The following is a 12,996-nucleotide window of genomic DNA, read 5'->3' on the forward strand; positions in this document are numbered from 1 at the left end:
TGGAGGATAAAACGCCCGTAACTCCAAAGCCTGTGATCTGTAACTGTGCACTCACACAGCGAGCGACTTGGGAGACGATAGCGGCCGGCTGCCATTCATTCTCAATGGAAGCTGGCGACATAGGGCGACGGACGCCTCGGCGGCAGCGAGCGACGTGGTACCAGTAATCTGAGCGTAGATTTGAAGTTGGGCAGAGTTCAACTTTATGCAAATTAGCAGCGACATCGCCGAAGCAGCAACCAATAGCAGATCAGGTTACCTCAGAATGGCAGTAGAATACATCTTCAATAATGTGAGTGACACATGTAAGACCCACCCCTCGGCGTCTGCAGCTCTTGGCTGCCTGGGAGCTGGTGATGCGATGCATGCAACCAGAGCGACCACTGTCGCCCTAGTCGCCCAGTACCCCCTTCCCCTCACCCTAACCCGGGTCCGTATCCTCTTCCTACCCCCACCCTACCCCTGACCCCTGCCTCTACCTGGACCTAGGCACACTCACACACACACAGACATACACCAGTCCTGGGCTCAGATCCCCTTCCCCTAACCCGGGTCCGTATCCTTTTCCTACCCCGATCCTACCCCTGACCCCTGCCTCTATCTGGGCCCAGGCACATTCACGCACACACAGACATACACCAGTGTTTGCCATGTCTCTCCTATGATGTTATTAGCCTCTCTTACTCTGAAAATTTAATTTAATGTTATTTATTGCTTTATAAATGTTCTTAGCCGGTAGACAAACATACTCCAGGAGCTTGCTCGATCGCCTCGTTGAGAGGGGTCAGAGAAGAATTTTTACAGCTCACTTATCTGGCCCCCGGGTGATTACTGTTTTTTTGCTTCCCTCTGGAATATGTAGGGGTGGGATGTCTGCCCACCTCCCTTGTTCTCTGTAAAGCGCATTGTGTTGCCTCTGGGTATGAAATGCGCTATACAAATAAAGCTTTGATTGATTGATTGATTGATTGATTGAGAAGGGGGAGGCTGCAGCCGTGGAGCACCAGTCTGGTGCATGGAGGTATAATATAAACTCCGAATCGTATACTACCCTACTATATAGTATGCCAAAACAGGATGTAGTATGTCCCAATACATAGTATGCCACATGCAGTATGGCAAAAATACCAGGATGTCCTACTACATCCGGTCGTATTTTGCAGTATGCAAGCCAGCAGGCTTTTCTGCCTATTCTGACCCACAATCCTGTGCGCAGCGGAAATTACGTCACGTGCGAGTCGCGCTGGAGGCTTTATTATGAATCCTGCGGCGCACAGACAGATGTGCAATGATGGCGGACGCAAGCGGCAGCGGCAGCGCATTCAAGTGTAAGTACAGTAACGTCACTACATATTTGTAGCGACTCGTGTTGTGTGTATAATTGAAACATCAAAAGATACTATTGCTGCACGAAGCTAAGTGGATAAATGAGCGCAAATGTAAACCTATAACCTCAGCCAGTGGCCTAGTGGTATCTATAGTGGTAGCTACTAGCGTGACTTACTTCTGTAACATCAACTAGCCAGCTAGTTAGCTAGCTAGCTTTGTGGTGCACTGAAGTTAACAACGTTACCTCTCACTCTTCTGTCAAATTTGCCAAAATGCAGAATGCAAGCCAAGTCAGTATAGCTAGCTATGTAAGGTACGACCATGGATGTATTAATAGAACGTACGACATACCAATTCAGCTCACCAGAAAATAGTTTGCTGATAATGCACAAGCCTATCCAGGACGTCAGTTAGCTAACGTTAACTAGGTAGTTGAAGTACTAGTCAGTCAACTGCTTTGTCTCACTGGAAAACATTATTAATTTGTTAGGGACAGATGAACATACTGAGCAACTCATTCAGTGGAGGATGGAGAAGGAGGAGCTGTTCACTGGGAAGAGGAATGCTGCGATAAAGGGGTTTGAGTGAGTAACACTTGACCCTATTTTACTAAATGTGATGAAAGGAACATTTGTCATTGCTGGGCATGTTCCTTGTCCCCTTAGGATGTTTGTGGTCGAGCATGGCTTGGAGGGGAAGGTGACACCAGCCACCATTAAAAAGAAATGGGAGAACCTCAAACAAAAATACAAAGTCAGTCACCAGTGTTGTGTGTATGCCTTCGATTAGCCATTTACTATGCTTTAGTGTCATTAACTAATCCTGTCATCTAATTTGCAGGATTTAAAGTGTCCTAAAACAGGGGTCAGCACAGAGGGAGGGGAGTCAACAGCAGCCTCCTGGAAATGGTATGGGGTGATGGATGCTGCATTGGGCAGTAAGCCATCCATCACCCCACCATTGCTAATTTCATCAGCAAGCCAGGAGGCTGTTGAAGTCTCAACTCCCTCTGTGTCTGATCCCATTCCTGTGGAGGACGAGTGTCCTGTACCTGTGCGAAAGAGAAGGAGGGAGGGAGGTCAGTCCAGTAGCCAGGTACTGGAGTACCTTGGAGAGATGGAGAAGAGAGAGGCAAGGCAGCAGGCACTAGAGGGGCAAAGGTATGAGGAGGCCAGGGGGAGAGAGGAGGCAGCCAGGGCTAGGGAGGAAGAGAGGTACCAGGAGAGCAGGAGGAGAGAGGAGAGAAGAGAAGAGGAGGCCAGGAGGAGAGAGGAGGTGGCCAGGGCTAGGGAGGAGGAGAGGTACCAGGAGAGCAGGAGGAGAGAGGAGAGAAGAGAAGAGGAGGCCAGGAGGAGAGAGGAGGCAGCCAGAACAAGGTATGACAAATACAAGATGGTGTGGACTACTCCAGTCTCCCTCAGTATAACAAGATTGTGCTGTATTTTTACTCTATTTTAAATTTGTAGTGCCTTTTACTTAATAACTTCTATTTTTCACTGTACTATGCACATTTGGGAGCTAGCAATTGCATTCCAGTGCATATTATACCTGTATGATGTGCACCTGACTAATAAAACTTACAAGGGAGGAGAGAAGAGACGAGGAGGCCAGGAGGAGAGAGGATGAGTCTCGGTCAAGAGAGGAGAGGCGGGAGGACCACTTTTTGGCACTGCTGGAGGCACTCGCCAAGAAATAATAATTTAGCTTTGTTTGTTTTGTTTGTCTTGTGTTGCAGCATGTTTAATTTAATTAGCTTCATTTGTTTGCTTAAAATGCTTCATTAAATGTTTGGACCAACTAACCTGTGCTTTCTTAGAGCTCAATCAGTCAAATATACTGTATCCTGAGTGTTGAATAATTGTTGACTGACAGGGGTAGCTTGGCCTCCACTGGACTTGAAATGGTCTTTCAAAGCATCCACACTTTTTCCTTCAAAGTTACAGGTGAAACTGGGACAAAGTGATGTGTGGATTACACAGTACACAATACACAAGTTATGATTGATCATTGGATTTATACATCACACGTGTTAAACAAAACATAATGCATAATGGTAGCTTGGGAAAATGAGGGTGACAATACAAAATGAAGAACAAATTAACAGCCATCAAGCTTGGTTTTGGTGAAGAAACAATGAGGTGTGATGCTATGTATCCTAATGTTGGATCGTGTAATCGTGTTCTTGGAGAGCTGGAACACAGTCAAGTGGTGCAGACACTGCTGCAGCCAGGAGATCTCTGATACCTTCACCTGCTTCCACATCCCTGTTTCCAGGTTCTGGGCCATCGCCATTCTCTCCTGCCTCATCATCATCTTCCTCAGGCTCCACAATGTCGCCGTTGTCTAGGCAGAGGTTGTGAAGGATGGTGCAGCAGGTGACGACAACAGGTGCAAAAGTGTGGCTCACTTCTAGGGACTTGAAGAAAATGGAACGCCAACGGGTCTTCATCATCCCAAAAGAACGCTCTATGATGCCCCTGGCTCTGGACAGCTTCTTGTTGTACCTGGCCTGCACAGCGTTCTGGACAGGCTCACGGTAGGGCGTCATCAGACGGATGGGGGCAGTCAGGCAGGGGTAGCCACCATCACCCAGGATGCATCTTCCCTCTGGTGGGTAGAGCTGCTGGGAATAGACAGGACTGTTCTTCAGCACACGGGCATCGTGGACAGACCCAGGGAAACCACAGAACACATCTATGAACCTGCCACGATGGTCACAGATAGCCTGGAGCTGGATGGAGGCGAACAGCTTCCTGTTGAAATAGCAGTTTGCATTCTCTGCAGGGGGCTTGATTCGTATGTGGCAGCCGTCGATGGCACCGACTGCCACGCGAAATGCTGGAGAGCCCGCTAGCCGGGCAAAGCCAGCACCCACTTCCTCAATGTGGTCTGGTTGAGGGAAGCGGACGATCCTCTTCAGGAGCCCAACCACTGCCCAGCTGACCTTGTGTATGGTCCTGTGGACTGTAGTCTTGGGGATGCCGAAAGCCCTGGAGACTACCCTGTAGGAGGCTGCATGGGCAAGCCAGTACAGGAACATGAGGACTTTCAGCTCTTTTTCCCAGCCATGTTCAGCCTCCAGGGTAAGGGCACCTGTGAGTGCTGCTATGGATGCTCTTGTCAGGCGGAGGTCAGGGCGGAGGTTGGACACGCCATCAAAGTAGAGCTGCAGGATGGGTGCATTGGGGTTCAACTGGCAATATGTTGTAGGGTGGACATCCTATGAATATGAGTATGGTGATTGAATGTGAAATTAATGGGAAATAAAAAGTTAACTTAATTGCATGAATGGTTTATTTCCAGTTTGAGATACAAGGACACTACATTACGACTGCAATGATCTGATTATATACTGTCACATATCAAAGTTTGTAAAATGTAGGTTCAGTCAACTAAGTTTCACAACAGAATTGACAAGAATGTTTACACTAACGTTACAAAGTTAAATGTGATGCTGCTTCACATGCAGACAGGACATAGAATGACAATGACTGAAATGCATTATGTAATTTTACTGACGTGGATAAATACCTTGATCAGGTTAAAATGTACAATTCAGTTCAAACTACATACATTGCAAAGGAACAACAGGAGAGCTCTTGTCCTCCGACGGTATTGGCGTCTCTGGCGAGCTCGACGAATGGCGTTCTCGTGCATCTGCAAGGGATTTAATGCGCCAACCATTTCGAATCTTGCGAAACAGCTGTGGGCGAATGTCGCTTTATGGACTGCGACAGATGTCGTCAGATTTCAGGGCGCAATGTCATGACAGAGTAGTATGTCCCAATTGGATGTCTACTGCTTGCAAAGTACGTACTTTCTAAGGGCAGCTGTAGTAGGTACTGGTAGTAAGTAGTAGAAGTATGCGATTCGGAACGCAGCTGGAGACGGCGTTCAAAATGGCTGCCTATTCATTTCAATGAAAGTTGCTCACCGGCGCATGAAGCCATTTGACGTAGTGGCCAAAGCTCGGTATTGCAAGTCACGTGACGGCATGCGGCCCAAGACCCTTATTTCCCATGGTTTGTGGATTATGATAGATAGGGCTAGAAAAGGAAAACAAAATTTTTCTGGGTATCATTCAGCATCAGAGACCAATCTTATCAATATAAACTTTTATTTCAATTGTTTTTTTTTGTTTTTGAAGCCACCAATACCTGTATCGAGCCCATTTGAAACATGTGCTGTGAACGAGCCTCAGGGACGCTGGGCGTGCGTTCATGAGTCCTGCGAACTCGGCGGAAGACACGTCACCATAGGAAGACCCGCCCTACTCTGCCTCTGATTGGATAGGAAGTCATATGTAATGACGTCGGCTAACATTTGCTATGCTTTTAGCAATGAAGCTGCTATGATCATGCTAATCATAGATATGAATGTATGTCTATGATGCAAATGATCATGACATGTGGTTACTTTAGGACATCATTGGAAAAGATCTAGAGGGTAAGTGGGTCAATGTTGAATAACTTAGCTAACATTATCTAATGTTACATTTATTTATATTAACGTCAACTATATTGATAGGCTAGGTAGCTATGCTAATGGTAGCTAATGCTAACGGCTTAGGGTTAACTTTAGTTAACGTTAGTTAATGCTAAAGTTACGTTCGGAGGTTTCAGATGTATTTCAATTTTAACATAATGTTGAGCATGCTCAATGTGACATTGTTCATACATTGATTACAGTCTGTAATCTTGTCTGGCGTTATTTAGCTATAGTGGGCTGATGCTTGCTGCTGCTACTATAGCATTTGCCACATTATACATAAAATTAATCAAGCATGGTTATTGTTATTACCTGAAGGCATTATTACCATTGCAAGTAAGCATGCCATGTATATGCCATGCCTGGAAATCAAATTAATAGTGTAATTGTTCCCCATCATAGCTCATTGTACACTGATATAATCATTCTCCTTGCCTTTACTAATACTCATCTCTTTTAACAAACTTTGTGCTAGGAAAGAAATCTGAGTGTGATTCGGCGCTAGTGCTCATCCAGGCTGTTGTCTTCTCCCGCCTGGACTCCTGTAACTCCCTACTTGCTGCCATCCTGCAGCGTTGGGCCATCAGACTCCTGGAGAAAGCTGCTGCTGACCTGGTGTTCAACAGCCCCATGCTCTTCCACACAACTTCCCTACTCCGTTCTCAGCACTGGCTCCCTGCGCTGTCCCATCCAGTTTAGGACTGTGGTGCAAGCCTACAGGGCAAATGAACAGCTCCCTCCTTCCTCCAGGCTGTGGTCAAGCTCTGCTGCCTTGAGGTGATTGGTTCCCCAGTTGCTCCAAGCCCCCCTATGGCAGATTGTAACGGCCATGGCTCTTTTCTTGTGTGAAGGACATAGTAGGCTAGAGTTACCATGCATAACTGCCGCCCTACCTAGTCTCCTTCTCAGCGCATCTCTTACCCCGCCCTTCAGTGCACTGATAGTGGCGGGTGGGTCGGGGCCTGTGTATCATGGCATTGTAAGGTTATAATGCTTGTGTTACTGTGGCGCCTTGGCCTCAGCCATGCCGGGTTTGATGTCCCGTCGGGATGTCAGGCTCAGCAGGGGTACATAGGGCATCGCTCGCTCCGCCTAAACCACTAGGAGCGAAACCTCCTTATGGGGCGAAGCTCCGAGAAATAGAACGATAGTTACCTATTGTAACTCCAGTTCTATGAGTGGAGCGTAGCCCCATAGGGCTTCGGGCCCTGCTGACCCTCATTCTAGCTCGCTGAAATATTTATAGAGCAGTTTGATGGGTTTAGCTCTCTTTTATACATTTTAGCGAGTAATGCACCTGTACCTGATTGGCTGACAGATGTGTTCAATTTGTAATATTCAAATTCATTCTGCGTTGCCTAGGGAACGGGGTAAACCACTAGGAGCGAAGCCCCCCTATGAGGCTACGCTCCACTCATAGAACTGGAGTTACAATAGGTAACTATCGTTCTTTTGTACTGACATCGACTGCAGGGGATGAGGTCATTGTATAATTATGCCATTTCTGACTGACTTCTGAGCTGAACCAACAAGTAGGCTACCTGACTGCCTTTTATTATTATCATCAATAATTATCTATTTTTACAGATTTGCCTTTTTTTCTTGTCTTTTTTACTGCTGCCATCTGCGCATTTTTTCTTGCGTGGACTGTTGTGCACATGCTACAACACAGGAATTTCAAGCCTCGGCGGAACTCCACGACATAGAGCAGGGGGTGGGGGTGCCGCTCCGATTGGATAAGACGACAACGGCCCTGTGGCCAATGGGCGCCCGTTTCTGCAAGGTATAAAAGAACGGTGTTCCGATTAGCGTAGTATCATACTGTCGTAAACCCTGAATTACTGACGTAATCAAGATGAGTGGAAGAGGCAAAACAGGAGGAAAAGCTAGGGCAAAGGCGAAGACCCGATCATCCCGCGCCGGTCTTCAGTTTCCCGTGGGCCGCGTTCACAGACTTCTGCGTAAGGGCAACTATGCCGTGCGTGTGGGAGCTGGCGCACCGGTCTACCTTGCCGCTGTGCTCGAGTACTTGACTGCTGAAATCCTGGAGTTGGCCGGCAACGCTGCCCGCGACAATAAGAAGACTCGTATCATTCCCCGTCATCTTCAGCTGGCTGTCCGCAACGACGAGGAGCTCAACAAGCTACTCGGAGGCGTGACGATTGCCCAGGGCGGCGTGCTGCCCAACATCCAGGCAGTGCTTCTCCCCAAGAAGACCGAGAAGGCTGTCAAAGCCAAGTAAAGTCGTTACTGTTAAGTCTCCCGACAACCCCAAAGGCTCTTTTAAGAGCCACCCACTTGCATCTTTTAAAAAGCGCAATGTGTACTTCTACGATCCTCTAACAATGAACTTTAGCTACTGTTTCACATTAACCTGTGTGCAGCATGCCTTCCAAGTTAATGGGGTCATTCTTCACCCAGCAGTTATTTTTATATTAAGCCATTTTACACACCGTTGTTTACTGTGATGTAGGCTATAGGCTACAGTATTTGGGGGGGGGGGGGGATACTTCTCTTGCCGTTTTTTTATTTATTTAAGTAACACAGCAGGCCTATTTTACAAGAGCGAGTGTAACATTGAACAAAAATGATTTGTGATTAGTAAATTCTCCTGATAAGGCATTCAGTTTCTTTTTGTTTTCATTCTAGTGTTTCCCACTCACCATATTGGTGTTCAATTGGTTCTCAGAAATATCTTATGAACACAATACAATTTTGAGAAGACATTTACCTTGTTTGGATGGCAGTTTCATCTTGCAGATTTGAGGGATTTTACATTTCGTGTTTATTTATTGATTATTATTATTTTGTGTTCAGAATTTAGTGAAAATAAGGGATGCTTTCAGAAAACGTGTGTAAACAAGAGAAAAACTTGGTGGTGGCGGGTCACGGGTTAAATTGACATAAATTTGCCTCTAAAGCCAGGGCTCCACTGCAACGTTTTCCTTCAAATTACTTTGAAAATGGTAAATGGACTGCACTAATATAGCGCTTTTATTTTTTGTATTTTACATTGTATTTTACAATGGCCTCTCATTCATCCATTCACACACACATTCACACACCAATGGCGGTAGCTGCCATGCAAGGTGCTAACCTGCTCATTGGAAGCAATTTGGGGTTCAGTGTCTTGCCCAAGAACACTTCGACATGTGGACAGGAGGAGGCGGGATTCGAACCGCCGACCCTACGATCATTGGACGACCCACTCTACCACTGAGCCACAGCCTGCCCTGAATGACGTTAAGAGCTTTATTGATAATTTTAGTACATTACAAAAATACAATACTTGACAGTTTAACAACAATAATCAGATTAAAAATCCAAAGTGCCATTGTGCAATAGCCAGTTGAATAACAGGCCTACAATTCAAAACAATATTACAAAACAATAAACAATTCAAGTCAGGTCAGATCAATTGTGGCCCAGTTAAGTCTCGGGTGTGTCCTGTTTTGATCAATGGTCCTTCTCCTTTTGAGTTCGGTTTTGATCTGTTTGAAAACCATACATGAGCCAATGAAGGTGCCATCGATAGACATTTTGCACCGGGTTTTCCATAGTTTAAAAACAGTGATACAGATACATATATAAAACAGTTTATGGTTGTCGGTGCTGTCAAAATTGGCATACACCATTTTCCACTCACAAGGCACTGACACCTAAATCATACATTTTTTCCCATACATATTTGGCTCTATCACATTCTATTATAAGGTGTTCTATTGTTTCTATTTCTTTACAGGTTGGCATTGGGCACTCCACTGTCCTGACTGAGGGGAGGTAGTTCAGCACCTCTCTGACGGGTAGTTTGCCGTTTACCGTCAGCCACATAGTGTCACGCATGACTCCAGATATATCATCACAGTTTAAGTATTTGATTAATTGTTTACTTTGGTCTTCTGTTAAATCTTTATACAATACCATCCCCCCATAGAGGTGGTCACTTATCTGTTGATATATGCTTTTGCTAGTTTGAGAGAACCAATCAATATTTAGACCGGCGTAGGCCTACTTGTCTACGAAGACTGCATATGACACCTTGTGGCCAGGTACGGTTGGTTTACGTCTTGTTCGTTTCCACTGGTCTCTTTGCCCTATCCATGATGCTTTATTTTGTATTCCTTTTGCTATGTTTCTACAATAAGCTATGTTCAGCTTCAGGCCAACATCTACAGCACCGAGCCCACCATGTGCCGTGCTCTTATACACCAGGGCTCTCTTTGCCACTTCCCTGTTGCTTCCCCATATAAAACGAACACACATTTTATTAATCTTTTGCATTGTGGTTGCAGGTGGTGGGAGTATGTTGGCTAAAAAAAGTAGTTTTGATATAATAAAAGTCTTTACAATCTGTATTTTTGAGTTGTATGTACTTGTCCTGAATCTCCACTTGTTAGTCTCTTCTTCTATTTCTTTTTCTTTTCTCTGCCAATTTGTGTGTATGACATCCTTATTGCTGAATAAAATTCCTAATATTTTCATTTCTTCTTTTACATCTATGAGCAGGTTAGGTTTTTTATTTTCCTCTCCTATCCAGATGCACTCAGTTTTGCTATCATTTAACTTGGCTCCTGAAGCCTGCTCATACTCATGAAAGTGTTCTCCCACTATGTCGAGTTCCTTCTGATTTTTTTATGAAGACAGTCACGTCGTCGGCATAGGCAGCCACCCTCTCTCTTGTCCTATAAGGTTTAACTCCTCTGATTCTTTTATCATTCTTTATTCTGTTGAGTAGTGGGCTGATGGCTATAACATAGAGCGCTGCGCTCAGAGGACACCCTTGTTTCAGTCCTTTCTTTAGCTCAATAAAATCAGTAAGACTCCCATTAACCTTGACGGCCACCTGCGACTTCGCATACAATAGTCTAATCATATCAATAAATACTTCGGGGAACCCATATTTTTTTAAGACACACCATACATACTCCCGGTTTATGAGGTCAAAAGCTCTCTTCTGATCAAACCCGACAATGAAGAAGCCCTGATCTGCCTGTCTGCCATTATCATTTCTCTGATTTTACTCAGGTTGTCCCACATGACAACCTTTTATTGCACATGTCTGTTCCTACTCTATGATTCGTTGTAGGACACTACTTATTCTTAACATTATTTTAGCAAAGATTTTATAATCTATGTTCGTTAAGGTTATCTGTCTCCAGTTATTAAAATCACTTTCATCACCCTTTTTAAAGATCAGAGAAATAATGCCCTGGTAAAAACTACTGTGCATGTGGTTTGTAGCAATTCCTTAATTGAAGGTAAAAGCCAACATTTCTACAAGCTCCCCGGAGAAAGCCTGGTAGAACTCACTTGGGAGGCCGTCAGGACCTGGTGATTTACCTCTGCTCAGAAGTAAGATGGCAGACATGATCTCCTCTCTGGTTATGGGACCCAGCAGCCCTGCAGTTTCGCAGACACCTGCCAGCAATGCCTTCGATAGAAAGTCCTCGGGACCCTGTGAGCTGTCATTAACATTCCCATACACTTCCTCGAAGTTGTCTATGATCACCTGACTGATTTCTTTATCATCATGGACAATATTGCCATCTCTGTTTCTAAGTACTTTGATACATTTATGGTCTACTCTTTCCTTATATTTATGTATGATCGTATTAATGTTTGAAGGGTCATCTGCTTCTACTCCTGCATGCACTTTCACTGTACTTACATATTCATTATTAAAAACTGCAAGCTTTGTCTCAACATCTTCAAGCTTCTTTTCATCATGTTCGGTCAAAAGGCGTTTCCTTATACATTTAATATCTATATATGTTTTCATTAAATCATTATACTCCTTATTTCGATTCTCATTTAAAAGTTTACATTGAAGAATAAGGTGCCTTTTAAGGCTTCTCTTAATCTCCTCCCATAGCTCTACAGCCGAGCCGGTGAGAACTCTTAATTCTTTCACTCTTCGAATTTCATTTCTCACACTTTGTAACACATTTGTGTTTTTCAGACAGTGCACATTTCATTTCCAGCTGTTCTGCCGGGGGCCTGCTCTTGGGAGGCTGACCGTGGTCCGTACAGCCAATAGGTCAGAACTGACCCAGGCCTCTGTTCCATACGTTTGTACATTGAACTTGTCGGATACATAAACCCTGTCTATCCTCGTTTTGTACCTAGCTTCAAAACGAGTGAAACCGGTTGCATTTGGGTGGAGAACTCTAAAAACATCTTTCATTTTGAACATTTCACATGTGGTTTTAAGTATTTTGCTAGCTCGGCTACACAGCAAAAACTGGAGTGTTGAAATTCCAGGGTTGAATATTTCAGAGTTGATTTAAACTCCCAGAGTGTTATTTCAACACATTCTGATTTAAATGGTGTTTATTGTTGGAGTTATTTGACAGAGTTGATCACATCAGTGTGATTTCAACTCACAGAGTGTTACTTTAACCTATAGGCTTGAAAGGTCTCGCTGGGATACGGTCGTTGATTTCAGTAATGATATTGAAATCTCCTGCCAGAATTATATCATGTTGTCCACACAAAACCTCTTTGACCCTATCAAATAGTTGTACTTTTTCCTTGTCCTTCTGACTTGTATAGACATTGATCAACCTGAGTTTTTGCTTTTTCATGATACAATCCAAAACTAGCAGGCGACCAGGTATGAGCTCTCGTTTCTTTATTATCTCTACGTCTTTTGTGTTAAAGAAGATTCCTATACCATCTGTTCTATCAGTGCCGATGGTGAATTCAGAGTGTCCATTCAACCAACGTGCTTTTACATCTCTAACATCGTCTGTTGTTTTTAGCCATAGCTCTTGTGCAAAGATGACATCGGCTTTGATATTTTTTAGGACCGCTAGCTTCTCTCTCCTCGGCTTTGCCGATAAAATACCTCTGAGATTGATGGTAGCAATGTTTAGGCTCATGAGGTATATAGTTGCAGCTAGATATAAGCTAAGTCTACACATCATTCATGATTTTTGTTCTTCTTCTTGTCTTTCTTATTTCTCGTTCTCTTTCTTTCCTGGGTTCTAGTGTCCTCAGGGGACAATCTCCCTTTCTTGCCCACTAGATTGGGGAAGTTTTCTGGTGTCACCTGTAGAGAGGCGCCTTCCTCGCCTTCCGTCCGCCCGCACAGCATGGCTAGGGCTTCGTCCAGATCGACGCGCAGGCTGACTGAGTCGGGTACCACGCTTGCCACCTGGTAACTGGTCAAGCTGTTCT

The 12,996-nt window shown here is 44.6% G+C and overlaps 1 protein-coding gene across 1 annotated transcript; it reads left to right on the top strand.

Moving 5' to 3' along the window:
- Positions 1–7,672: 7,672 nt before the first annotated feature.
- LOC311328072 (histone H2A-like) lies at positions 7,673–8,059 on the top strand (the record flags this gene model as incomplete). Its single annotated transcript, XM_084461192.1, has 1 exon — positions 7,673–8,059. The coding sequence occupies one exon, from the start codon at positions 7,673–7,675 to the stop codon at positions 8,057–8,059; it is 387 nt and encodes a 128-aa protein (XP_084317318.1).
- Positions 8,060–12,996: the final 4,937 nt, after the last annotated feature.

The sequence above is a fragment of the Borostomias antarcticus genome (assembly GCF_949987555.1).
Source record: "Borostomias antarcticus genome assembly, chromosome: 2".
In the NCBI taxonomy this organism is placed as follows: Eukaryota; Metazoa; Chordata; class Actinopteri; order Stomiiformes; family Stomiidae; genus Borostomias; species Borostomias antarcticus.